Source organism: Carcharhinus amblyrhynchos, chromosome 35 (genome assembly GCF_965287045.1).
Source record: "Carcharhinus amblyrhynchos chromosome 35, sCarAmb.v2.hapA, whole genome shotgun sequence".
Lineage (NCBI taxonomy): Eukaryota > Metazoa > Chordata > Chondrichthyes > Carcharhiniformes > Carcharhinidae > Carcharhinus > Carcharhinus amblyrhynchos.
Window position 1 is genome coordinate 452,405 of NC_137358.1, and position 24,982 is coordinate 477,386.

Genomic DNA, 24,982 nt, shown 5'->3' on the forward strand with positions numbered 1-24,982 from the left:
AAATAATAATCCCTCCTACTATTATTTCTGCCAAAAAGTGGATAACCTCACACTTGCTAACATTATACTCCATCTGCCAGGTCCTCGCCCACTCGCACAGCCTATCCAGATCGCTCTGCAGACTTTCCACACCCTCCACGCAATTTGCTTTTCCACTCATCTTCGTGTCATCAGCAAATTTCGTTACCCTACAATCAGCCCCCTCCTCCAGATCATCTATGTAAATGGTAAACAGTTGAGGCCCCAGCACTGATCCCTGCAGCACTCCACTAGTCACCAACTGCCAATCAGATTGGCACCCATTGATACCAACTCTTTGCTTCCTATTAGGCAGCCAATCCTCTATCCACGCTAACACCTTACCCCCAACTCTGCGCACCCTAACCTTTTGCAGCAACCTTTTGTGAGGCACCTTATCAAACGCCTTTTGGAAATCTAAAAACACCACATCCACCGGTTCCCCTCTGTCTACCACCTGTCAAGGAAAATCAATGTTTTTTTCATTATATTTTATTGCAACACTGGAATAATTTCAATCATATCTGCAATTCTTCAACTAGACTTTAGCATATCTATTTCAATTGGAATGTTTTCATTAATTTTGAATTTGGGAATCTAATTAAAGGCAAAATCTATAAAGCAGGACACCAGCTAGACAGTAAATGTCAGGATAGGAGGTGAATTCAATCAAAGAGTAGCAATCAGATGATGCCAAACTTCAAAGGCTGCTGTTTATAAGAGAACAAACAACAAAGGAAAGTACAGTGCAGGAACATGCCCTTCAGCCCTCCAAGTCTGTGGCGATCAGACGCCCCAAATAAACTTTAAAAATAATTTCTGCCCTTACTCAGTCCATATCCCTCTATTCCCTCCCTATTTATGTACCCATCCAGATGCCTCTTAAATGTTGCTGATGTGCCTGCTTCCACCACCTCAACTGGCAGCACATTCCAGGCATCCATCACTCTGCGTAAAAACTTGCCCTGCACATTTCCCTTAAACTTTCCCCTCGCATTTTGAACCTTGTACCTCTTTGTAATTGACACTTCCACCCTGGGAAAAAGCTTCTGACTATCCACTCTTTCTATGCCTCTCATAATTCTGTAGATCTTTATCAGGTCTCCCCTCAGCCTCTATCTTTCCAGTGAAAACCATCTTAGTTTATTCAACCTCTCCTCATAGCCAGTGCCCTTATGACCAGGCAACATCCTGTTGGATTTTCTCTGCACCCTCTCCAAAGCTTCCCTGTCCTTCAAATAGTGTGGCAACCAGAACTGCATGCAATATTCCAAATGTGGCCTAACCAAAATTTTATATAGCTGTAACATGATTTACCAACTCTTGTACTCGATGCCCCGGCCCGTAATGGCAAGAAGGCCATATGCCTTCTTAATTATCTTGGCCACCCGTGTTGCCATCTTTGGGGAAATGTGGGCCTATATGCCCAGATCCTTCTGTGTATTAATGTACTTTAGGGTGCTGCCATTTACAGTATAATCACACCTAAATTTGATCCTCCAAAATACATCACCTCACATTTGTCCAGATTAACTCCATCTGCCATTATGTGGCCAAGTCTCCAATCTATCTATATATCCTGTTGTATCCTCTGACAATCCTCGGCGCTAGCAGCAACTTCACCAATCTTCATGTCATCCAGAAACTTATTAATCAGACCACCCACATTTTTCTCCACATCATTTATACGTACTACAGAGGTCCAGCATTGATCCCTGCGAACACCACTAGATCTCCATTCTGAGAAACGCCCTTCCACTTCTACTATCTGTCTTCTATAACTAAACCAGTGTAATTGTATCCATCTAACCAGCCCACCCTGAATTCCATGCGATTTAATTTTTGCACCAGTCTGCCATGTGGGGCCTTGTCAAATGCCTATCTAAAGTTCATACAAACGGGATCCACAGCCCTTCCTTCAATTATTTTTGTCACCTCTTCCAAAAACTCAATTTCAATCAAGTTGGTGAAACATGACCTTCCCTGTACAAAACCATACGGCAATCAGTAACTAGTCTATTTTCTTCCAAATGTGCATATATCCTGTCCCCAAGTATCATCTCCAAAAGCTTCTCTACCAGATGTCAGGCTCACTGGCCTATAATTTCCTTTATTATCCCCGCTTCCTGTCTTAAACAATGAAAAAATTCTGGCTATTCTCCAGTCATAGAATCATAGAGCAATACAGCATGGAAACAGCCCCTTCAGCCCAACCAATCTAGTTCCAATTGCCCACGTTTGGCCCATATTCCTCTAATCCTTTTTCATCTATGTACATATACAAATGTTTTCTAAATGTTGCTACTGGAACTGTCTTAACCACTTTCTCTGGCAACTCATTTCATACACACACCACCCTCTGCATGAAGTAGTTGTCTTCGGGTCCCTTTTAAATCTTTCCCCCCACCTTAAACCTTATGCAAGTGAGGCAGATAGAGGGATCCAGAATTTAGGAACTGAGGAGCTTGAGCTCTTGACCTTGTCCAACAGGTATGACGTACTTGCTCCCTGTGTGGATGAGGAAAAGGGCTCTAGGGAGGATGAGCTAGCCGACCACTGCACAGTGGTACAGGAGGCCATTCAAGAGGGGAGAGCTAAAAGACAAGTGGTCATTGTAGGAGATCCTATAATTTGGGGGATTGATAGCATCCTTTGTAAGCCAGATCGTGAGACCCGCATGATATGTTGCCTGCCTAGTGCCAGGGTGATGGGCATCTCTGACCGACTTGAAAGGATATTGGAATGAAGGGGGTGGATCCAGTTTTTGTGGTCCATGTTGGGACAAAACACAGGCAAAACTAGGAAAGAGGATCTGTTTGGCGACTATCAAGCACTAGGAACTAAATTAAAGAACAGTCCTGAAGGGTTATAATCTTTGGAACACTACCTGAGCCATGAGCAAATTGGCACTAGGTTGAGAAAATTAGGGAATTTAACACATGGCGAAAGGAATGGTGCAGGAAAGAAGGATTCCATTTCATGGAGCAATGGCATCACTATTGGAACAGGGGGGATCTGTATCGTTGGGACGGTCTTCACCTGAACCAATCTGGGACCAGTGCGAAAAGGATAAATAGGGTGCTCACAGGGAATTTAAACTAGCAAGTTGGGTAGAAGGGAAGAGTAAAACTACAGGAAGTATAATGATTAATGGAAAACAAAGCAGCAGGTTAGCAAGTGGGGAGAAGGTTTCAACTACATTGAAAATCAGGAAAAAAGTTAAAAAGGAAGGAAAACTCAGGAGATGTTATTAACGGAGGTATTAGTTTTTGTACCTTTCTGAATCCTAAGGCCACTTGAGCAGGCTCAATGGCATACTCCCGCTCCTAGTTCTTCTGTTCTTATGTTCCACGCCTTCCAGTTTTCAATTCCCCTATCCTGGGAAAAAGGCTATGTGCATGCATTCTACGTGGGCCCCTCATAATTTTAAACACCTCAGTAAGGTCACCCCTCATTCTCCTACATTACAAGCAATAAAGCCCTAGCCTGGCCAACTGCTCCTTATAATTCAGGCCCACTGGTCCTGGCAACATCCTCCAAATTTTCTTTGCACTCCTTTCAGTTTATCAATGTCCTTCCTCTAACAGGGTGACCAAAACTGTAACAATACTCTAAGTGAGGCCTCACCAACGACTTACACAATCGAGTTGTCTGGAACCTCACCTACGGTCAAAGAGAGCATGAAGATATCTGTTAAGGCCCCAGCTATTTCTTCCCTTCCTTCCAGCAGTAACCTGAGATCGATCCCATCTGGCTCCAGGGACTTGTCTACCTAGACTTGTCTAGAACATAAAAGCAGGGAGGTCTTGCTGCAACTGTACAGGGCACTGGTGAGGCCGCAGCTGGAGTACTGTGTGCAGTTTTGGTTGCCGCACTTGCGCAAGGATATTTTGGCCTTAGAGGGAGTGCAGAGGAGGTTCACTAAGCTGATACCGGAGATGAGGAAGTTAGACTATGAAGAGAGACTAAATAGACTGGATCTGTACTCGTTGGAGTTTAGAAGGATGAGGGAGGATCTTATAGAGACGTATAAGATAATGAAAGGGATGGATAGGGTAGAAGTAGAGAGATTCTTCCCGCTCAGAAAGAGCAGCAGGACTAGGGGGCACAGCCTCAAGATAAGGGTGGGGGGCAGTTTAGAACAGAGTTGAGGAGGAACTTCTTCACTCAAAAGGGTGGTGAATCTCTGGAATTCTCTGCCCGTTGAAGTAGTGGAGGCTACCTCACTAAATATATTTAAGACACGGGTAGATAGATTTTTGGTAGACAAGGGAATTAAGGGTTACGGGGAAAAAGCGGGAAAGTGGAACTGAGCCACTTCAGATCAGCCGTGATCTTATTGAATGGCGGGGCAGGCTCGAAGGGCTAGATGGCCTACTTGGCCTACTCCTGCTCCTATTTCTTATGTTCTTATGTTCTACCTCAATGCAATTTAGAATCCCCATCACTTCGTCCTTTGATATATTGACATTCTCTAGAGCGCTCACACGCCCATTCCTGACTTCAACATTCGTCATGTCCTTCTCCTTGGTGAATGCCGATGCAAAGTACTTAGTAAGGATCTCACATACTTCCTGTGGCTCCAGACATAACTTCCTTCCTTTGTCCTTAAGTGGGCCTACTCCTTCTCTTGCCACCCTCTTCCTCCTAACATATGCATAAAATGCCTTGGGATTCTCCTTGACTATGTTTTGCCAAAGACATTCCATGATCACTTTCAGTCCTCTTAATCCACATTTTAAATTCCTCCCTATTTTCTCTACATAAAATATATAATTACATAACTAATAAGAGTCAGAACTTCCATTGTTTTAAGCTTCTTAGAAAGAATAAATGGACTTTTCCAGAAAAGTTTAAAGGAGCACTGACCCTAGTAATATTGTTCCTAGGCATCATTTGAAGAATTATAGAATGCTGGAATCTATGGCACGGAAACAGGATCGTCGTCCCAAAATTGTCCACGACAACCGAAATGCCTGTCTAAGCGAACCCCATTTGCCTGCATTTGACCCATATCCCTTGAAGTCTTTCCTATCCCAGTATCTGTCCAAATGCCTTTTAAATGTTGTCAATGTCTCTGTCTCAACCACTTCCTCCGGCAGCTCATACATACCACACTCTGTGTAAAAATGTTGTTCCTCAGGTTCCCATTAATTCTTTCTCAATGATGAATTGAGTTTAAGGGTCGGGAGATAATGCTGCAATTGTATAAGACCCTGGTCAGGCCCCACTTGGAGTACTGTGCTCAGTTCTGGTCACCTCATTACAGGAAGGACGTGGAAGCCATTGAAAGGGTGCAGAGGAGATTTACAAGAACATTGGCCGGATTGGGTGGCATGCCTTATGAGGAGTGGTTGAGAGAGCTCGGTCTTTTCTCCTTGGAGAGACGAAGGATGAGAGGTGACCTGATAGAGGTGTATAAGATGTTGAGAGGTATTTCCCAAGGCTGAAATGGCTGCCACAAGAGGACACAGGTTTAGGGTGCTGGGGAGTAGGTACAGAGATGATGTCAGGGGTAAGTTTTTCACTCAGAGGATGGGGGGTGCGTGGAATTGGCTGCCAGTGATGGTGGTGGAGGCAAATTCCATAGGGTCTTTTAAGAGACTTCTGGGTGAGTACATGGGACTTAATAGGATTGAGGGTTATAGGTAAGCCTAGTAGGTAGCGATATGATTGGTGCAACTTGTGGGCCGGAGTGCCTGTTTGTGTTGTAGTTTTTCCATGTTCTATTAACTAAGTTCCTGCTCTGGTTCAATCTACCAAAATGCATCACCTCACATTTATCTAAATCAAACTCCATTTGCCATTTGTCAAACCAGTGGCCCAACTGATCAAGATCCCGTTGCAATCAGTGCTAAAACTTTCTTCACTGTCCACTATGCCACCAATCTTGGTGTCATGTGCAAACTTACTGACCGTGCCCCCTATATTCTCATCCAAATCATTAATATAAATGTCAGTTCTTGGCCCATTCCCCAGCTGATTAAGATCCTGCTGCAATTTTTGATAACCTTCCTCATTGTCTACAATTCCACCTATTTTAGTGTTATCTGTAAACTTATTGATCATGTCTTGTACATTCTCATCCAAATCGTCGATATAGTTAACAAATAGCAATGGGCCCAGCACTGATCTCTGAGGCACACCATAAGTCACAGGCCTCCAGATGGACAAGCACCCTTCCACCATTACTCTCTGCTTCCTACCATCAAGCTAATTGTATATTTAATTTGCTGGCTCTCCCTGGATTTCACATGATCTAAATCTTCCAGAGCAGCCTACCACGTGGAACTTTAATAAAAGCCTTACTGAAGTCCATATAGACTACATCTACTGCCCTGCCCTCATCAACCATCCTGGTCACTTCAAAGAACTCCAACAAATTAGTAAGGCATGATCTCCCACGCACAAAGCCGTGCTGACTACTCCTAATCATACCTTGTCTTTCCAAATGTCTGTATATCTTATCTCTCAACATACCCACCACGAATGTTAGGCTTACCGCTCTATAATTCCCAAGATTTTCTTTGCAGCCTTCTTAAGTAAGAGCATAACATTTGCTCCCCTCCAGTCTTCTGGTACCTCACTCAAGGCTAATGATGATGCAAATATCTCAGCCAGGGCTCCAATTTCTTCTCTAGCCTCACGCAGTGTTCTTGGACACACCTGGTCAGGGCCAGGAGATTTATCCATCTCCATACATTTTAATACATCCATCACCTCCTCTACTGTAATGCGAACTGTCCTCAATATATCGCTGCTAACTTTCCCAGGTTTCCAAGTCTTCATGTTTTTCTCCACAGTAAACAGAGAGGAGAAATATTTATTGAGAACCTTGACCATCTCCTGCGGATTCACGTGTGTCTACTTTGGTCCTTAAAGGGTCCTATTCTCTCTCTCTAGTTATTCTTTTTCCTTTAATATACATAAAGGATCCCTTTGGATTCACCTTAATCCTCTCAGCCAAAGCCATCTCATCCTTGAGTATACTCCTGTATCCCCAGTACACTCAGTAAGAAGTCTCACAACACCAGGTTAAAGTCCAACAGGTTTATTTGACAGTAAACGCCACAAGCTTTCGGAACACTGTTCCTTCGTCAGGTAAGTGGAGAATTCTGATCAGAAACAGGGCATATAAAGGCACACACAGTTTACAGAATACTGATTAGAATGCAAGTCTTTATAGCTAATCTGCTATTCAAGTCTTAAAAGGTGCAGACAATGTGAGTGGAGAAAGCATTATACATTGGTTCAAGAGATGTGTATTGTCTCCAGACACAACAGTAAGTGAGATGTTGCAAGCCCAGGTAAGTCATGGGGGTTACAGATAGTGTGACATGAACCCAAGATCCCAGTTCAGGCCATCCTCAGGTGTGCGGAACTTGGCTATCAGTTTCTGCTCAGCGACTCTGCGCTGTCATATGTCTTGAAGGCCGCCTTGGAGAGCGTTTACCCAAAGACCAGAGGCCGAGTGCCCGTGACCACTGAAGCGTTCACCAACAGGAAGGGGACAGTCTTACCTGGTGATTGTCGAGCAGTGTTCATTCATCCATCGTCGTAGCGTCTGCATGGTCTCCCCAATGTACCAAGATTCAGGACATCCTTTCCTGCAGCATATTAGGTAGACAACACTGGCCAAGTTGCAAGAGTATGTGCCGTGCCCCGGTGGATGGTATTCTCACGTGAGATGATGGCATCCGTGTCAATGATCCAGCATGTCTTGCAGAGGTTGCTGTGGCAGGATTATGTGGTGTTGTGGTCACTGTTCTCCTGAAGGCTGGGTAGTTTGCTGCAGACAATGGTCTCTTTGAGGTTATGCGGTTGTTTGAAGGCAAGAAGTGGGGGTGTGGGGATGGCCTTGGCAAGATGTTCATCTTCATCAATGGCATGAAGACTCCAGAGAAGACGTCGTAGCTTCTCTGCTCTGGGGAAGTACTGGACGACGAAGGGTACTCTGTCCACTGTGTCCCGTGTTTTGTCTTCTGAGGAGGTCAATGCAGTTTTTCGCTGTGGCGCGTCAGAACTGTCGATCGATGAGTCGAGCGCCACATCCTGTTGTTATGAGGGCATTTTTCAGCGTCTGGAGGTGCCTGTTGCGATCCTCCTCATCTGAGCAGATCCTGCTTTTTCCAAAGGTTTGTCCGTAGGGGATGGCTTCTTTAACGTGTTTAGGGTGGAAGCTGGAGAAGTGGAGCATCATGAGGCTGTGGGCTTGCGGTACAGTGAGGTGCTGAGATGACCGTCCTTGATGGAGATGCGAGTGTCCAAGAATGCAACCAATTCCGGAGAATAGTCCATGATGATTCTGATGGTGGGATGGAGCTTGTTGATGTCATCATATAGTTGTTTCAGTGATTGTTCACCATGAGTCCAAAATGAAGAAAATGTCATTGATGTATCTAGTGTATAGCATCGGTAGAAGGTCCTGTGCAGAAGTCTTGTTCAAGCCTGTGCATGAAGATGTTGGCATATTGAGGTGCGAATTTGGTCCCCATGGCTGTTCCGTGTGTCTGGATGAAGAACTGGTTGTTGAAGGTGAAGACAATGTGGTCCAGGATGAAGTGAAAGAGTTGTAAAATTGCATCTGGAAACTGGCAGTTGTCGGCATTGAGTACTGAGGCAGTTGCAGCAATGCCATCGTCATGGGGGACATTGGTGAAGAGCATCAAGACATCCATTGCGACAAGGAGTGGTTCAACTGCTCCACGTGCGCTGAGTTTTTGTAGGAAGTCCACAATGTTGCAACAAAAGCTAAGGGTTCTTTGTACAATGGGTTTCAGGCTGCCCTCGATGTAGCCGGAGAGGTTCTCGCACACAGTCCCATTGCCCAATACGATGGGAAGGCCAGATGTGTTTGCTCTGTGTATCTTTGGGAGGCAGTAGAGGTCTCTAACTTGGGGAGTACATGGAATGAGAGCATGGAGGGGGCTCTGAAGGTCCGGATCAAAAGTCTTGATAACAATGTTGAGTTAACGGGTGTGTTCTTTGGTTGGATCTGCGGATAACTGTCTGTAGTGTTCCTTGTTGTTCAGTTGCCAGTACACTTGTTTGCAGTCATCCGTTGTGTTCAGTATGACGATACTGAAGCCACTACTTTGCTGGTTTGATGACAATGTTGCAGTTGGTCTTTAGAGCATGGATGGCACTGCGTTATGCTTGGGTAATGTTCGGGGCTATCTTGTGAGTGCAGTTGATGAATCTGGTGTTGAATGCATTCTACCTGACCAGCTTAAACATTCACCGCCTCTACCACCAGCGCACCGGTGATAGCGGTATCTACTTATATACAAAATGCACAGCAACAACTCACCATGTTTCCTTCAGCAGCACCTTTCAAACCTGCAACCACTACTTTGAGCAGGACAAAAGCAGCAAATGCATGGAACACTACCACGTGCAAGTTCCCCTCCAAACCACATGCTATCTTGACTTTTAACTATATAATTTTTCATTTACTACAGCTGGATTAAAATCAAAGAATAAAGAACAGTACAGCATAGAAATAGGGCCTTTGGCCCTCCAAGCCTGCACCAAACACTTTGTCCTATCTAGATCAACCACCAGTATCCCACTGTTCCCCACCTGTTCATGTGTCTATCCAGATAAGTCTTAAATGTCACTAATGTATCTTCCTCAACCACCTCACTTGGCGGTGCATTCCAGGCCCCCACCATCCTCTGTGTAAAAACTTCCCCCACAAATCTCCACTGAACCTTTCCTCCCGTGCTTTGAACTTGTGCCCCCTCGTAATTGTCATTTCTGCCCTGGGAAAAAGCTTTCAACTGTTCACCCTATCTATGCCCTCATATTTTTATCAATTTCCATCAGGACGCCACCCAGCCTTTGTCATTCCAGGGAGAACAATCCCATTAATTCAATCTCTCCTCATAGCTAATCCCCTCCATACCAGGTAACATCCTGATAAACCTTTTCTGTACTCTCGCCAAGCCGCAACATCCTTCTGGTAATGTGGTGACCAGAACTAGACACAGTATTCCAAATGAGGCCAAACCAACTTTTATATAAGTGGAACATAATTTCCCAATTTTTATGCTCGATGCCTCGGTCGATGAAGGCAAGCATGCCATATGCTTTCTTCACCGTCTTTGCCACCTGTGCTGCCACTTCAAAGGATCTGTGCACCTTCATGCCCAGATCTCTGTGTCGCTATGCTCCTGGTGGTTCTGCCATTTACTTTATAGCTCCCACCTGAACTGGATCTACCAAAACGCATCACCTCACATTTGTCCAGATTAAATTCCATCTGCCATTTCTCCCCCCTCCCGATTTTCCAGCCTTTCTATATCCTGCTGTATTCTCTGACAATCTTCATCATTATCCACAACTCTTAGTATCATCCACAAACTTGCTAATCAGACCAGCTACATTTTCTTCCAAGTCATTTATATGTATAACAAACAGCAGAGGTCCCAGCACTGCTTCCTGCATAACATCACTATTTACAGACCTCCATTCAGAAAAACACCCTTCCACCGCTACCCTCTGTATTCTGTGGCCAAGCCAGTTCTGGCTTGGCCAAGGAATCTGGCCAGTTCACCCCTGATCCCGTGTGATTTAATCTTTTTGTACCAGCCTGCCATGAGGGATCTTGTCAAATGCTTTACTAAAGTCCATGTAGACAACACCCATGGCCCTTCCCTTGTCAATCATTTTTGTCACGTCCTCAAAAAACTGAATTAGTGAGACATGACTTCTCTTGTACAAAATCATGCTGTCTGTCACTATTAAGATTATTGAGTTCCAAATGTCATAGAATCATAGAAACCTACAGTGGAGAAGGAGGCCGTTCGGCCCACTGAGCCTGCACTGACAACAATCTCACCAGGCTCCATCCCCATAACACCATGCATTTATCCTAGCTAGTCCCCCTAACTAAGGGGCAATTTTGCATGGCTAATCCGCCTAACCCGTGCAACTTTGGACTGTGGGGGAAACCGAAGCACCAGAGGAAACCCACACAGACATGGGGAGAATGTGCAAACTCTACACAGACAGTAACCCAAGTCAGGAATCGAGCTGGTGCTGAGAGGCAGCAGTGCTAATCACTGTGCTACAGTGCCGCCCCTTGTATCATAGAATCCCTATTTGTGAAGAAGGAAGCCACTTGGCCCATCAAATATGCACCAACCACAATCCTACTCAGGCCCTATCCCTGTAACCCCACATATTTACCCTGTTAATCCCCTGACTCTAGGGTCAATTTAGCATGACCAAACCATCTCACCCACACATCTTTGGAGTGCGGAAGGAAACTGGAGCACCAGGAACAAACCCACCCAGACACTGGGAGAATGTGCAAACTCCACACAGTGACCCGAGGCTGGAATGGAACCGAGGTCCCTGGCGCTGTGAGACAACAGTGCTAACCACTGTGCCGCCCGTGTTTACAGATCCTAAGAATCTACTCTGACAATTTCACTATCACTGATGTCAAGCTCATTGGTTTATAATTACCTGGGTTATCCTTGCTACCCTTCTTAAATAACAGGACAACATTGGCTATCCCCTAATTCTCAAACTCCCTTCCTGACAGCACTGTGGGAATACCCACATCAGACAATTAAGGCTCAACATTACCTTCTTAAGAACAATTAGCAACGTGCAACAATGGCTTGCCTTGCCAGTGATGCCCACATCCAATGAAAGAATAAAAATATATCTTTCCTTGCACAAAGTCCACCGGCTGACTTTGTTCAACTATTAAAATTCTCATCTTCTGGCTTAAATTTCCACATGATGTTGCCTCCTCCTCATCAAAGATCACTTCAGCCGTACACTTCCTTCCCACCTGGAAAGTCCTGTTCCCTTGACTCTTCTTGTACATCTCCCATCCACATCGGCAACTATGCCATTAGCAGCTACGCGTCAGTCTGAAATCCAAACGTGGAACTCACGCACATTTCAACTGCCCTCATCTGCCTTTTTTCTTAATACCCACTTCTATTACCTACATTTTGGTTATCTTTTTGAATACATCCTATAAAACATTTTGGGACATTCTTAACACTAAAAGTGCCATTTAAATACAAGTTAATACTGTATGACAGTTCACTGGAACATGGTCTTCAAAGCTGAGGCCTGAGGAAGTAGAAAGAAAGGCCCTAGCATCTGTAAATAAAGTTGGAACATTCTTTTCCTCATTGAGTTTGTGTTTGAATTCAGTCCAGTTGGAACAAATCACCATGTTCTCTCAGGACAAGAAAAGATTCTGTTTCTTTTTTAAAGGATAGGTATTTATATTCAACCTGTGCAGTGCTGATTTAAAGCTTGGTTTGAACCCTAATCAATACTGAATTCAAAGAAACACAGGAAGATACGTGTTCAAAAGAAATTACTGTAAGAGTCTGCCAATTTCAGGGGCCACAGATTCATAAATAGTCATAAGGAATTTTAAATGGTTTATTAAGTTGCTTAACAAACTACAGTGTAGATATGATGCAGTAATTAATTGGACAGAAAAAGCATACGCTCATGGTTCTAGATTTAGTGGGCAGCGGCATAGTGGCTAGGACTGCTACTTCACAGTGCCAGGGTCCCAGGTTCGATTCTGGCCTCCGGTGACTCTCTGTGTGGAATTTGTACATTATCTCCGTGTCTGCATGGGTTTCCTCCAGGTGCTCCCGTTTCCTCCCATAGCCCAAAAATGTGCAGATTAGGTTGATTAACTACGTTAAGGTGCCCCTTCGTGTCAGGGGGAATTAGATGGATAAATACATTTGTCACAGGCATAGGGCCTGGGTGAATTGCTGTCAGTGCAGGCTCAATGGGCTGAATAGCCTCCTTCTGCACTGCAGAGATTCTATGATTCTCGATGTATGGTTGGCACAGAATGCGTTGATGTGATTTTCCTACTCCTCCTCTTCCATTCTGGGGTTAACAGCCATCCAATAAGCACTGTCACCTCTCCAGTATATGATGTGTGACAGTACCCTGTGTCTGAGCACTTGTGAATATACCCTTTTGCTGGAGATTGCCATTGGGTAAGCTACCAATAACCTCTTCAAACTCTTCTAATCAATGAATCAAGGACAAGGATTCAATCTGTCAGATGGTTATTACCTTCCCTTTTCTTTATCATAACTCCAGGAGTCGGCTGCAAAGGAACAATGCTTTACTGCAAAAATAAAGTAAAACAAGAACCACAAGCCTATGATGAACACAACAGGTCCCAACTGGGACAAATGGAATGATGAACCCACTCAGCGGTCCTTTTAGTGCAATTTGAGAAATATAATACACTCTTTTCTCTCAGACTTATTCACTCTATCAGGGATCCTGCTACATGTCTATGTTATCTTCCTCCTGTGGCATCTTTGTGTGATCTGTTCCTTATCTCAGTTGAGGCTCATCTTTGTCAACAAATGGCCTCAGAACACCAGTTGCCCAATGACTATCCCGTCACTGCTGCTGGAAAACATACTATGGACACTAGGTGAAGAAAAGATCAGGTTTAGATGTAACATTCTTTACTGTTGAAGAACCTACTGACAAATCACTATCAAGACTTCTTTGTGAAGGATGACAGTTATCTGTGGTAATCCACTTGATCAGTAGGAGAGAGAAGGAATTTATTTTTAGTTAGCCCCAAAGCTACTGTGGGCAGCACGGTAGCACAGTAGTTAGCACTGCTGCTTCACAGCTCCAGGGACCTGGGTTCGCTTCCCGGCTCAGGTCACTGTCTGTGTGGAGTTTGCACATTCCCCTCGTGTCTGCATGGGTTTCCTCCGGTTTCCTCCCACAGTCCAAAGATGTGCAGGTTAGGTTGATTGGCCATGCTAAAATTGCCCCTTAGTGTCCTGGGATGTGTAGGTTAGAGGGGTTAGTGGGTAAATGTGTGGGGGTAGGGCCTGGGTGGGACTGTGGTCAGTGCAGACTCAATGTTTCTGCACTGTAGGGTTCTATGTTCAAATAAATTCAATTCAGGCAAGCATTTCAAATGTAAACCTCACCTTAATGTATTCTTTTAAAATCAAATTTGAAACTTATACATACCAGCTGTTTGTTATGGCTCTGCAGCTTATAATTTTTGTCCTCCAGGTTCTTCACAATGGATTTCAAATCCTCCAGTTCATTCTCCAGTAACTTCACATGAATTAACACTTGTTGGGAGCTGCAAGGGTTAATAAGCACCATTATTTAACATTCTGCAGTGGACAGGTCTGGACTGAGAACATGGTCTGAACTTTAAAAAGTAGTTTCCATGTGGTTTCCTTATGATTATAATGTGGTTCCCTGAAGAATCTGATGTAGGTACAGGAATATTGTTCTACAATAAAAGCAAAATTCTGCAGGTGCTGGAAATCAGAAAAAATGCTGGATAAACTCAGCAGCATCAGTGGAGAGAGACAAATAGTTATGAAGAAGTTATCTGGACTCAAAACATTCATTCTGTTTCTCTCTCCACAAATGCTGCCAAGCCAGCTGAGCTTTTCCAGCATTTTCTGTTTTTATTTAGTTATTCTACACTTTAGTGCAGGCCAGGAGCACGTATTATGAAATTGTTTGCACTAAAGCCCTAAATTTCCATCAATGGAGGACAGAGCGTCCATTGAGGTGCATAATATTCCAAAGCAAAAATCATCCCCTTTATATTGAAATGCATTGAATAACCCATCACGCCTTTTTACTAAAACCCAAGGGTAACTGACATCCCCACCACCGGACAATTTCTGGTCAATTCAAGCACATTCTTAAAATCCCCCATCTGGTTGTAAAGACAGAGTAATTATTACAGCACAAAAGGAGGCGAATTAGCCATGACTCAATGGGCCACATAGCCTCAATAGGCTCATTCATGTAAAGGTTTCAATACTTCCCTTCTGCCAATTCCAGCAGCAAACTCCCAGGCAATCAACAATAGTGCCTTCAAGAAAGAACAACCAGTACACAGCTCAATTTAAACTGTCAAAAATCATAATGGAATGACTTAACATCAGCAAAATGGTCACATCACCCATGCTGCCAATATTCTACACATTTAGAGAAGCAAAGAAAGATGATATTCCAAAAGTCAAGGCTACTGCTAGGTGGTGCAGAAGGTTCATTAAAAGATACCAGTATTCCACAGAAAATTAAATGTCACGGCATCCATCAGTTCACTAGACAATGAACCCACCAAATTCCACCAATTTGTCAGAACGAATATCAGTTTGCCTGCATTAAAAATATGGACAAAGCACCAATAAACTTTGACATGACGGCAAGCAAGACCGTTATCAAATAAAAGCAAAATACTATGGATGCTGGAAAACTGAAATAAAAACAAAAAATGCTGCATAAACTCAGCCAGTATCTGTGAAGAGAAACAGTTAACATTTCAAATCTATACAAAACTTGTACAGAACCGAAGAGGGATGGAAATATGATTCTGACACATCCCTCTTTCAAGTATATAATTCATCTTATTTCTATCCCTCTTCAGTTCTGTAGAAGGTTCAGGTGGACTCGAAACATTAACTGTTTCTCTCTCCAGATTCTGCCAAACCTGCTGAGTTTAACAAGCATTTTATGTACAGAATTATCAAGACTGGTGAAAAAAAACCATCCTTGTAAAGATGGCAAGTCATGAAACTATGTGATACACAGCAACTCTATCTCACATAGCAGGTGACAATTAATTTCAATGGTGATGTTCAAGCGCAAAGCATCCCCAAAGAGATTTCAGAATGGCACTGTCATCCATGCTCAAGGCAGTTCACCACCCCCTTCTCAAGAGCAACTAAGGACAAGCAATAAATTCCAGTGATGGCCATATCCCATAAATTAATAAAAATAAATGAAGACATTTGCAAGCAATGGATCAAAGAAGTGAATTGCAGAATCACAGAATTGTTACAGCATCAAAGGCAGCCATTCAGTGCATCACAAAAAACATTTCCCCACCTTCTCCCTGTAACCCTGCACATCCTTTTCAGATAAGCATTTTGAATACCTCAAACCCGCCTCCACCACACTGATAGGCGATACAATCCAGACCTTAACACTTGCTGCTTGAAATTTCTTTCCCTCATGTCACTTCTGCTTCCTTTATGAATTATTTCAAATCTGTGCCCTCTCTTTTCTTAGAACTGTGCAAAGAAAAAGGTTTGTTGGTCTAACAAATATTCCAAGCCCACATCGTTGAAAATGTGGTCACTGATGTGACAGCAATCAGCGCTGACATGGCAAAGATACCCAAGTTACAAATATTGTTCTGTCCTTTAATGTGTGTAAAAATAAACATCTCAAGGGCAGTATCCAAAAGATGTGGTGCAATTAGTGGTTCAGGAGTCCATTTTCTAAAATAGCAAGGAAGAATAACATCTGATACATAGTTTTGGTATCATGACTTATTGACATAACATTTAACCACCGCCAGTCCTGCCCGTCTTTCCCCTTCCCTCCCTCGTTCCACCACTCCACCTAGTCCTGCATCCATCTCCCCCTCCCCTCTGATGTCACCTCCCACGCGTAGCCTTGTTGCAGCTTCTGATACAAGCACCCAAAATATAGCAGCAATACTCCTCAAGCTAGGCAAAAGCAGAGTCTATGTAATTCAATGTCATTGATGAAGTGAAGCTCGCCAGGTGCGTGCCACTTAAATGCAAATGTACAACTTAGGAGCAGCAGCAGTCACTCAACCCCTTGAGCGTGCTCTGCCATAAGATCATGGATGATCTGACTGTAACTTCAAACTCACATTCCTGTCTATCCCTAATAACCCTTCAAGTATACATACATTGTGAAATAGACCATTTTAATTATCCACCGGAGGGACACTTAAGTTGGAGGGGGAACTTAACTACAACGCATTGGTCTTTGAACATGTGTGTAACATAGATCAGTGAGTTTTTAAAGTTTAACATTTATTAGTGTCACAATAAGGTTTACATTTACACATTAGCAATGAAAAAGTTACTGTGAAAATTCCCTAGTCGCCACACTCTGACACCAGTTTGGGTACATGGCTAATGGACCTAACCAACTTATCCTTGGAGTGTGGGAGGAAACCACAGCATTCAGAGGAAATCCACACAATCAGTGACTCAAGCCGGGAATCGAACCCGGGTCCCTGGCGCTGAGGCAGTAGCGCTGATCACCGTGCTACCAAGCTGAGAGACCCGACCCACCTTTAACCAGCCATTAAAGATGGGAGAACAAAATTCCAAACTAATTTCCTGCTGGCAGGAAACTGATGTCAAATTTAGTGTCACCACCTGTCACGATTCCCTCTGCTGGCAGAAGCTGCATTTTAAACTAACAAACATTTGTGATTCTGATGTTCACTCATCTAATTTATATTGATACAGCATTTTCTATCATTAGGTAGGGTCACTGTTTTGTAGCACAGGCTTTTCATGGGCATTCTATTTCAAGCTACCTTTTGAGTTTATTTTTCAGGTCAAAGATTTCCTCAGTCAGACGTACATTTGCTTCCTCACATCCCTCTACTGATCTCTGTAGTTTTGCATTTTGATCCACCAACTTCCTGTTCGCGTATTCCAGACATTCAATGTCATTGATTAGCTCAGTTGTTTCTCTTGAGAACAAAAAAGTTACATTTAAAAGTTACTTCAAAGTCAATGTTTAAAGACACTCACTCCCAAATCAGGATTTGTGTTGCTTCTCGGCCTTTTGGCTAAGATCGAGTGTAGTATCGACATGCTGTGCTTGGTTGAAGTCATTAGATTATATTTTAGCTTTATTTGAAGCAATTTTTAAAACTGGCATCTCAGCTTTTTGGCTAAGATGCAAATGAGATCAAGCCTTTGAGGAGGTGCAATGCCTACTCCAAATAGCTTGGATCATGTAGATCAAGCCCAAAACAGGAGGTGACAGCCCTGTCTTGTCAGCTTTGATCGGGAATGTCTCAGCTTGTTGAGACTCTGAATTGGTCTTGATTGGATTGAATTGGAATAAAAACAAAACAAAAAGAAATATTTCACATTAGTTAGTTTTTCATGAATAAAATATTTATTTCTCTCTTGCTTCACAACTCAAACATTGCTGTGGATATTTTACAAACTAAGTGACTTTAATGTTCTCGATTCTCCAACCTTGGGAAAAAGACTTGAGTGCATTCGCCGTATCTATGCCTTTCATGATCTTATACACCTCCTTAAGATCACCCCTCAGTCTCCTATGCCCCAAAGAAAAAAGTCCTAGTCTGTTCACTCTCTCCCTAAAACTCGGTCCCTTGAGTCCTGGCAACACTCTTGTAAATCTCTTCAGTTTAGTAACATCTTCCCTGTAGCAAGGTGACCAAAAACAAACACAATACTCCAGGTGCGGCCTCACCAATGTCCTGTACAACTGCAACATAATGCCCTGACTGATGAAGGCCAGCATGCCAAAAGCCTTCTTCACTGCCCTTTCTACCTGTGACTTCACCTTTTGAGAACCGTGCACCTGAACTGCAAGGTCCTTCTGTTCCACGATACTTCCTAAGGTATGAAAAGTCTGTGAAAGTCCCACCTTGATTTGACTTTCCAAAATGGGACACCTCATACTTATCTGTATGAACTCCATTTGTCATTTCTTGGCCCACTTCCCCTGCTGATCAAGATCCTACTGCAATTTATGATAACCTTCCTCACTGTCAACAATACCACCTATTTTAATGGCCTAGCAAGTCACTCAGTTGTATCAATTGCTCAAGAAGGCAGCACACCACCGCCTTCTCAAGGGCAACTAGGGATGGACAATAAATGCTGGCCAGCCAGTGACACCCATGTCCCACGAATGAATTAAAAAAATTGAGCCAAAAGCCTGCATTGCAACAATGCTTGTCAGCAAGGGAAGTTGTAAAGGCGGGACTAGACATTTGAAATAGTTCTGCAGTTCTAAAGCACAATTTAAAAGGAACAAAATTGGAACAAGCTTCCAGCCATTCTAGAGTCATAGAGGTTTACAGCATGGAAACAGGCTCTTCGATTCAACTTGTCCATGCCGCATTTTTTTTTAAAACCCCTAAGCTAATCCCAATAGCCCACATTTGGCCCATATCCAGCTATACCCATCGTATCCATGGAACTATCTAAATGCTTTTTAATAGTAAAGGAAATTGGAAATAAAAACTTGGAACTGAAGATTTCCTGGCAGAAATAAAAGATCCCAATGAGCAGTTCTGATCTGTAGAGCTGGAAATCAAATAATATATAACAGAATTTAAACTGGATACTGGGGCTAGGGTAACAATCTTAATGGGCAAATCGGGCTGGCGATTATGTTCAGATTCACCCATCAAAAATAAATTTACAGGAACCAGGAGGCATAGAGCTCAAAATGAAAGGTCAGATCAGAATAATCTTTAGGCATAATGAAAAGAATTAAAGAAACTCTTTGTATCTTACGGAGCCAGCAAATTTCTCTGCTCAGCAGGGCAGCGTGTTCAGGGCTTGGTCTTCCACAAAGGGTTGATGAGGTCACAGTAGATAATAGCAGACAAACATTCAGGAATTAGTGTTCCAAGGACTAGAAAAGCTCAGAACTGCAGAAGCAATTGAAGTCAACTCATTACACAATGAATCAGTCTTTACTGAAGAAGCACCATCAACCGGGCCACAGGAGGACATTGCAGACCTTTCAATTCTCTTTGGAAACAAGCTAAAAGAGGCAGAAGCCTGATGCACCAATGGCAGTGACCAGTTGTTAGTAAGCCCGTAGATCTTGGTTTATTCTTTCAGGATAAATTCAAGAGAATCAAACTGCTGCCCAGGCAAACTATCTGCTGCAAGAGGTCTTAAACTTTACTACATTCTGACTCCATTGCCAATGATCATGACGTCTTTCTTTTCTCTTTTGAGGAGAATCATCCTTTTGTTTCAAAAGCTAATAAAGAAGTGAATTTGTCTACTTACTCACTGAGCCCACCTGATGATATGTATCAACAATTGCAATCAGCCAGCAAAAAGCTATCCAGGAAGAAGAGATGTTCAAATCCAAATCGAATCAAACCAACAGTGAAAGTAAAGAACTTACTAACCAATGCAAATGTAAACTGGAGCTCACACTTGGATCTCATCAGCGAGCCAAACTTTCTTCAGTAAAGAAGGAGCACAAACTACAGTGAAACATCAAACAGAGCTTGAATAGATTCAAATTAAGCAAGATGGTGGAAGTCTAACTATCTAAATAGGATACTGAATGAAAAACCCAGTCTTTAGCAGTTACACAGCACTAGCAAGCCACAGAAGGATTCACACATTAGAAATGGTACAACAAAAGAAAGTAAACATATTGCAGTACAGGAGTGCATAAATGCTGTACTGCAAAGGAAATTGCCACAGCATCTGATGGAAGTGTTCGCTACAGAACAACTTCTGAAAAGGTACTGACATTCGTTGTCTTTTCCATTATTAGCAAGATCCTTGAAATAGAAAGCCTCAAGACTGATGTTTAACTTTCAAGCACATTTGTAGACCAGAGCACAACGCACCAACTTCTCATAACTTCCAGTCCTGAGATTTATTCCAATGTTCATGATGGCACAAACCTCCTTTCTCCTGTTGACGCAGAAATCACATTGCCTCAGCCTTGTGCTGTAGCAAGGGAAGACCAAAAGACTTAAGAGCATCGAGTCAGCTTTGCCATTCAATGAGATCACGACTAATCCGATAGACCTCAGCTCTACTTTATTTCTTGATTCCCTGATTAAAAATCTGCTTCCAGAAAATGAAATTCCTACTCTATTAACAGTAAGTCCTCCTTTCCTCGTGGCCAGCAGTGTCTTCATAATGTTCTTCATTCTTCTTTTCATATATTAGATTCATTCATGACTCAGATACTAAATATTTCTCCTGCCTTCATAGCAGCAATGAATGATACAGCTGCAAAGTTCTTTATAGAAGCTGAAAGTACTTCATTTTTTCAAGACACTGCTTCCACCTTTTCCCAGCGTGCAACGCAGAAGAGAGAAATTTCCGTTCTTTCTCTTCCTTCTCTTCTGGCTTGTGGCCATTTGAGTCCTGGAGGTTCCCTTGTCAATCAGGTTTTTGCTGCCTTTACATTCAGGTCTATGCAATATTTACAGCCCAGGAGTCAGCTGTCATTCCACTTGACCAATGTGTTTGTCTTCCAAAAAGATGAGGGAACACATACATACAACATTTTGTCTAAGAAAACTGAGAACACTTTTGCTAAAAGTGACTTGAAGGGGTGGAAGGGAGGTAGGAATTGGATGGAAACTGTAAACATTACGAATGTAATAGTTCAACAAAATACTTTACAGTTTTGGGATTGTACTTGCTAATTTTAAATTCAATAGCTACACAAATACTTACAGATTTCCTCTGTTTACGTCACCTCCATAGCCTTCCAGTTGCCCTGAAGTTGCATCAGACTTCTTATCTGGGAAAAACATTGTTTTTTTTCTAATTAGTTAAAAGCTAGTTACCATTAAATACAAAGGTTAATTCCATCATCCCAAGATTCCATAGAAGCCACATTCGAAGGAAAACAAGTCAGAAATAGAAAATAGTAGCCCTGATTTTCCAACCTATTCTGCCTGTGTACAAAGCAATTAATTCTGTTTAGTAATTTCAGAAAGTTCAACACGCCCAATATTATTGCCACACGCTTCTGCTACCTTGTTTCAAATGTTATGCAGAACCTTTCTCATTGGCCAGTGGAAATAAAATCCTAAAACTGAAGATGTTAACTTCATTAGTCCCCCTTCACCAATTAATATTTAAAAATTGATACAGCATGATACAAACCTGCTGGTAAAATGCAAATGTTTTCAAAGGATGTAGCTTCTTCATTCTTTCCACTGGAGAACCTAGAGAGATTATATTTTTAATAATCAAGTCACCAGCTTCTTTTATATCTTAAAACACTGGAAATCTTAGCCACCCTTACTATCTAAATCTCCAACCAAGTTGCATTATAAACAACCTTCCTAATCAACATGGTTCATTATCATTAAGGAAGGCAATTAACAAGCAAACCAGCTGAACACATTATTTTACTTTCTTTCACCTCAAGTAGTTTCTTCTTCAGGAACAGTGAAGCTGCTTGAGAGAGGCAGATCTCTAGACATGTGCTCAAATGTTACTTGAGTGAGGTGGCAGATGCGAAAATGTATTTATATCTATATCAGTCCTTGCTTTCAACAAAGATTTCCTGCCCTATTTCTCTCATTTGTGGCTGTACAAAGCGTCTAATTAATTCTACTCAATTTTGTCTCTAGAAAAAAGCATCTAAAAGGAATTATATGTGTACAGTTGCTGTGGAACATTCCAAAGCGCTTCAGACTATAACAATTTGCATTTGTATAACACTCTAATGTAGACAAATCCCAATAAAAGACAGTCAAAGGAGATAGAACTTAGAAAAGCTACAGCACAAACAGGCCCTTCAGCCCACAAGTTGTGCCAAACATATCCCTACCTACTAGACTTACCTATAACCCTCTATCTTACTAAGTCCCATGTACATATCCAAAAGACTCTTAGAAGACCCTATCGAATCTGCCTCCACTACCATCACCAGCAGCCGATTCCACCACCCTCTGAGTGAAAAACTTACCCCTGACATCTCCTCTGTATCTACTCCCCAGCACCCTAAACCTGTGTCCTCCTGTGGCAGCCATTTCAGCCCTGGGAAAAAGCCTCTGAGAATCCACTCAACCAATACCTCTCAACATCTTATACACCTCTATCAGGTCACCTCTCATCCCTCGTCTCTCCAAGGAGAAAAGACCGAGCTCTCTCAACCTCTCCTCATAAGGCATGCCACCTAATCCAGGCAATATCCTTGTAAATCTCCTTTGCACCCTTTCTATGGCTTCCACATCCTTCCTGTAATGAGGTGACCAGAACTGAGCACAGCACTCCATGTGAGGTCTGACCAGGGTCTTATACAGCTGCAGCATTATCTCCCAACTCCTAAACTCAATTCCTCGACTGATGAAGGCCAGTACACCCATATGCCTTCTTAACCACATCCTCTACCTGCGAAGCCAATTTGAGAGTCCTATGAACCCGATATCCTTCTGATCTTCCACACTGCTAAAAGTCTTACCCTTAATATTATATTCCGTCATCCCACTTGACCAGCCAAAACGAACCACTACATGCTTGTTCCGGCTGAAATCCATCTGCCACTTCTCTGCCCGGTCTTGCATCCTATCAATGTCTCGCTGCAACTTCTGACATCCCTCCAAACTATCCACAACATCTCCAACCTCTATGACATCAGCAAACTTACCAATCCATCCCTCCACTTCCTCATCCAAGTCATTTATAACAAAAAATCACAAAGAGCAAGGGTCCCAGAACAGATCCCTGGGGCACTCCACTGCTGACCGGCCTCCATGCAGAAAAAAACCCATCTACAACCACTCTGCCTTCTGTGGGCAGGCCTGTTCTGGATCCACAAAGCAATGTTCCCTTGAATCCCATGCCCCCTCCTTTCTCAATAAGCCTTGCATGGGGGACCTTATCGAATGCCTTGCTGAAGTCCATATAAACCACATCTACTGCTCTTCCTTCGTCAATGTGTTTAGTCACATCTTCAAAAAAACTCAACCAGGCTCATAAGGCACGATCTGCCTTTGACAAAGCTATGCTGTCTATTTTTGATCATACTATACCTCTCCAAATGTTCATAAATCCTGTCTCTCAGGATCTTCTCCATCAACTTACCAACCACTGAAGTTAGACTGAGCGGTCGATACTTTCCTGAGCTATCTCTTACCCCTTTCTTGAATAGAGGAACCACATCCACAATCCTCCGGAACCTCTCCCGTCTCCATTGATTACACAAAGATCATCGCCAGAGGCTCTGCAATCTCTTCCCTCGCCTCCCACAGTAGCCTGGGGTACATCCCATCCGGTCTCAGCGATTTTTCTATTTTGATGCTCCTCTAGATCCCTAACATTACCTAGCTCCCTGGACGTTTTGTATGCTTTTCTTCTTGACTAAGTTCATTACAACGTGCGTGCACCACGCTTCCTGTAACCTACCAAAACTGCCCTGTCTCATCAGAATGTTGTCGTGCAGAACTCCAGACAAACATTCCTTGAAAATCTGCCACATTACTTTTGTACGTTTCCCTGAAAAAAATCTCCTTCCAATTTATGCCTCTAATTTCCTGCCTAATGTCTTCATAATTCCCCTTACTCCAGATAAACATTTTCCTAACTTGTTTGATCCTATCCTTTCCAATGCTAGTGTAAAGGAGATAGCGTTATGATCACTATCCCCAAAATGCTCTCCCACTTGTCCAGGTTCATTACCTAATACCAAATCAAGTCTAGCCACTCCTCTTATCAGCTTATCCACATACTGTGTCAGGAAACTCTCCTGAACACACCTAACAAACTCCTCCCCATCTAAACCCCTTACCCTAGGGAGATTCCAATCGATATTTGGGGAATTAAAGTCTCCCATCATGACAACTCTGTTATTGTTACTTCGCTCCAGAATCTGTTTCCCTATCTGTTCCTCAACATCCCTGTTAGTATCGGGCAGCCTATAGAAAACACCCAGTAAAGTTATTGACCCCTTCCTGTTCCGAACCTCCACCCAGAGACTCTGCAGACAATCCCTCCATGGCGTCTACCTTCTCTACAGCCGTGACACTACCTCTGATCAACCCCACCTCTTTTGCCTCCCTCCCTGTCTCTCCTGAAACATCTGAAACCAGGCACTTGAAGTATCCAGTCCTGTCCCCGAGTCATCCAACTCTCTGTAATGGCCACCACATCACATTTCCAAGTAGCGATCCACACTCTAAGCTCATCCACTTTGTTAACACTCCGAGTGTTAAAATAGACACATCTCAAACCTTCGGCCTGAGCGCTCCCCTTCTCCATCACCCACCTATCCTCCCTCTCACACTGTTGACAATCTCTCTCTCTATTTGCAAGCTAACCTCCACTCTCCCAGTCACTTCATTTCAATTCTCTCCCCCCAACCATTCTAGTTATACTGAATGGATGACCAAAAGTTTGTTAAAATG

General features: G+C 43.0%; 1 protein-coding gene and 1 non-coding gene across 2 annotated transcripts in view; one reads left to right on the plus strand and one right to left on the minus strand.

Moving 5' to 3' along the window:
- Positions 1 to 24,982, minus strand: part of LOC145361494 (protein KASH5-like) — a 100,913-nt gene that overhangs the window by 49,654 nt on the left and 26,277 nt on the right. The window contains exons 5-8 of the mRNA XM_080217304.1: positions 21,735 to 21,796; positions 21,300 to 21,366; positions 17,399 to 17,557; positions 14,032 to 14,149 (exon numbers count right to left, since the gene is read on the minus strand). Of these exons, the coding sequence (XP_080073430.1) occupies positions 14,032 to 14,149; positions 17,399 to 17,557; positions 21,300 to 21,366; positions 21,735 to 21,796 (406 nt within the window). The remainder of the gene's footprint in view (positions 1 to 14,031; positions 14,150 to 17,398; positions 17,558 to 21,299; positions 21,367 to 21,734; positions 21,797 to 24,982) is intronic.
- On the plus strand, positions 17,637 to 17,835 carry LOC145361809 (U2 spliceosomal RNA). The gene has a single exon (XR_013889873.1). It is a non-coding gene; the product is annotated as a U2 spliceosomal RNA (small nuclear RNA).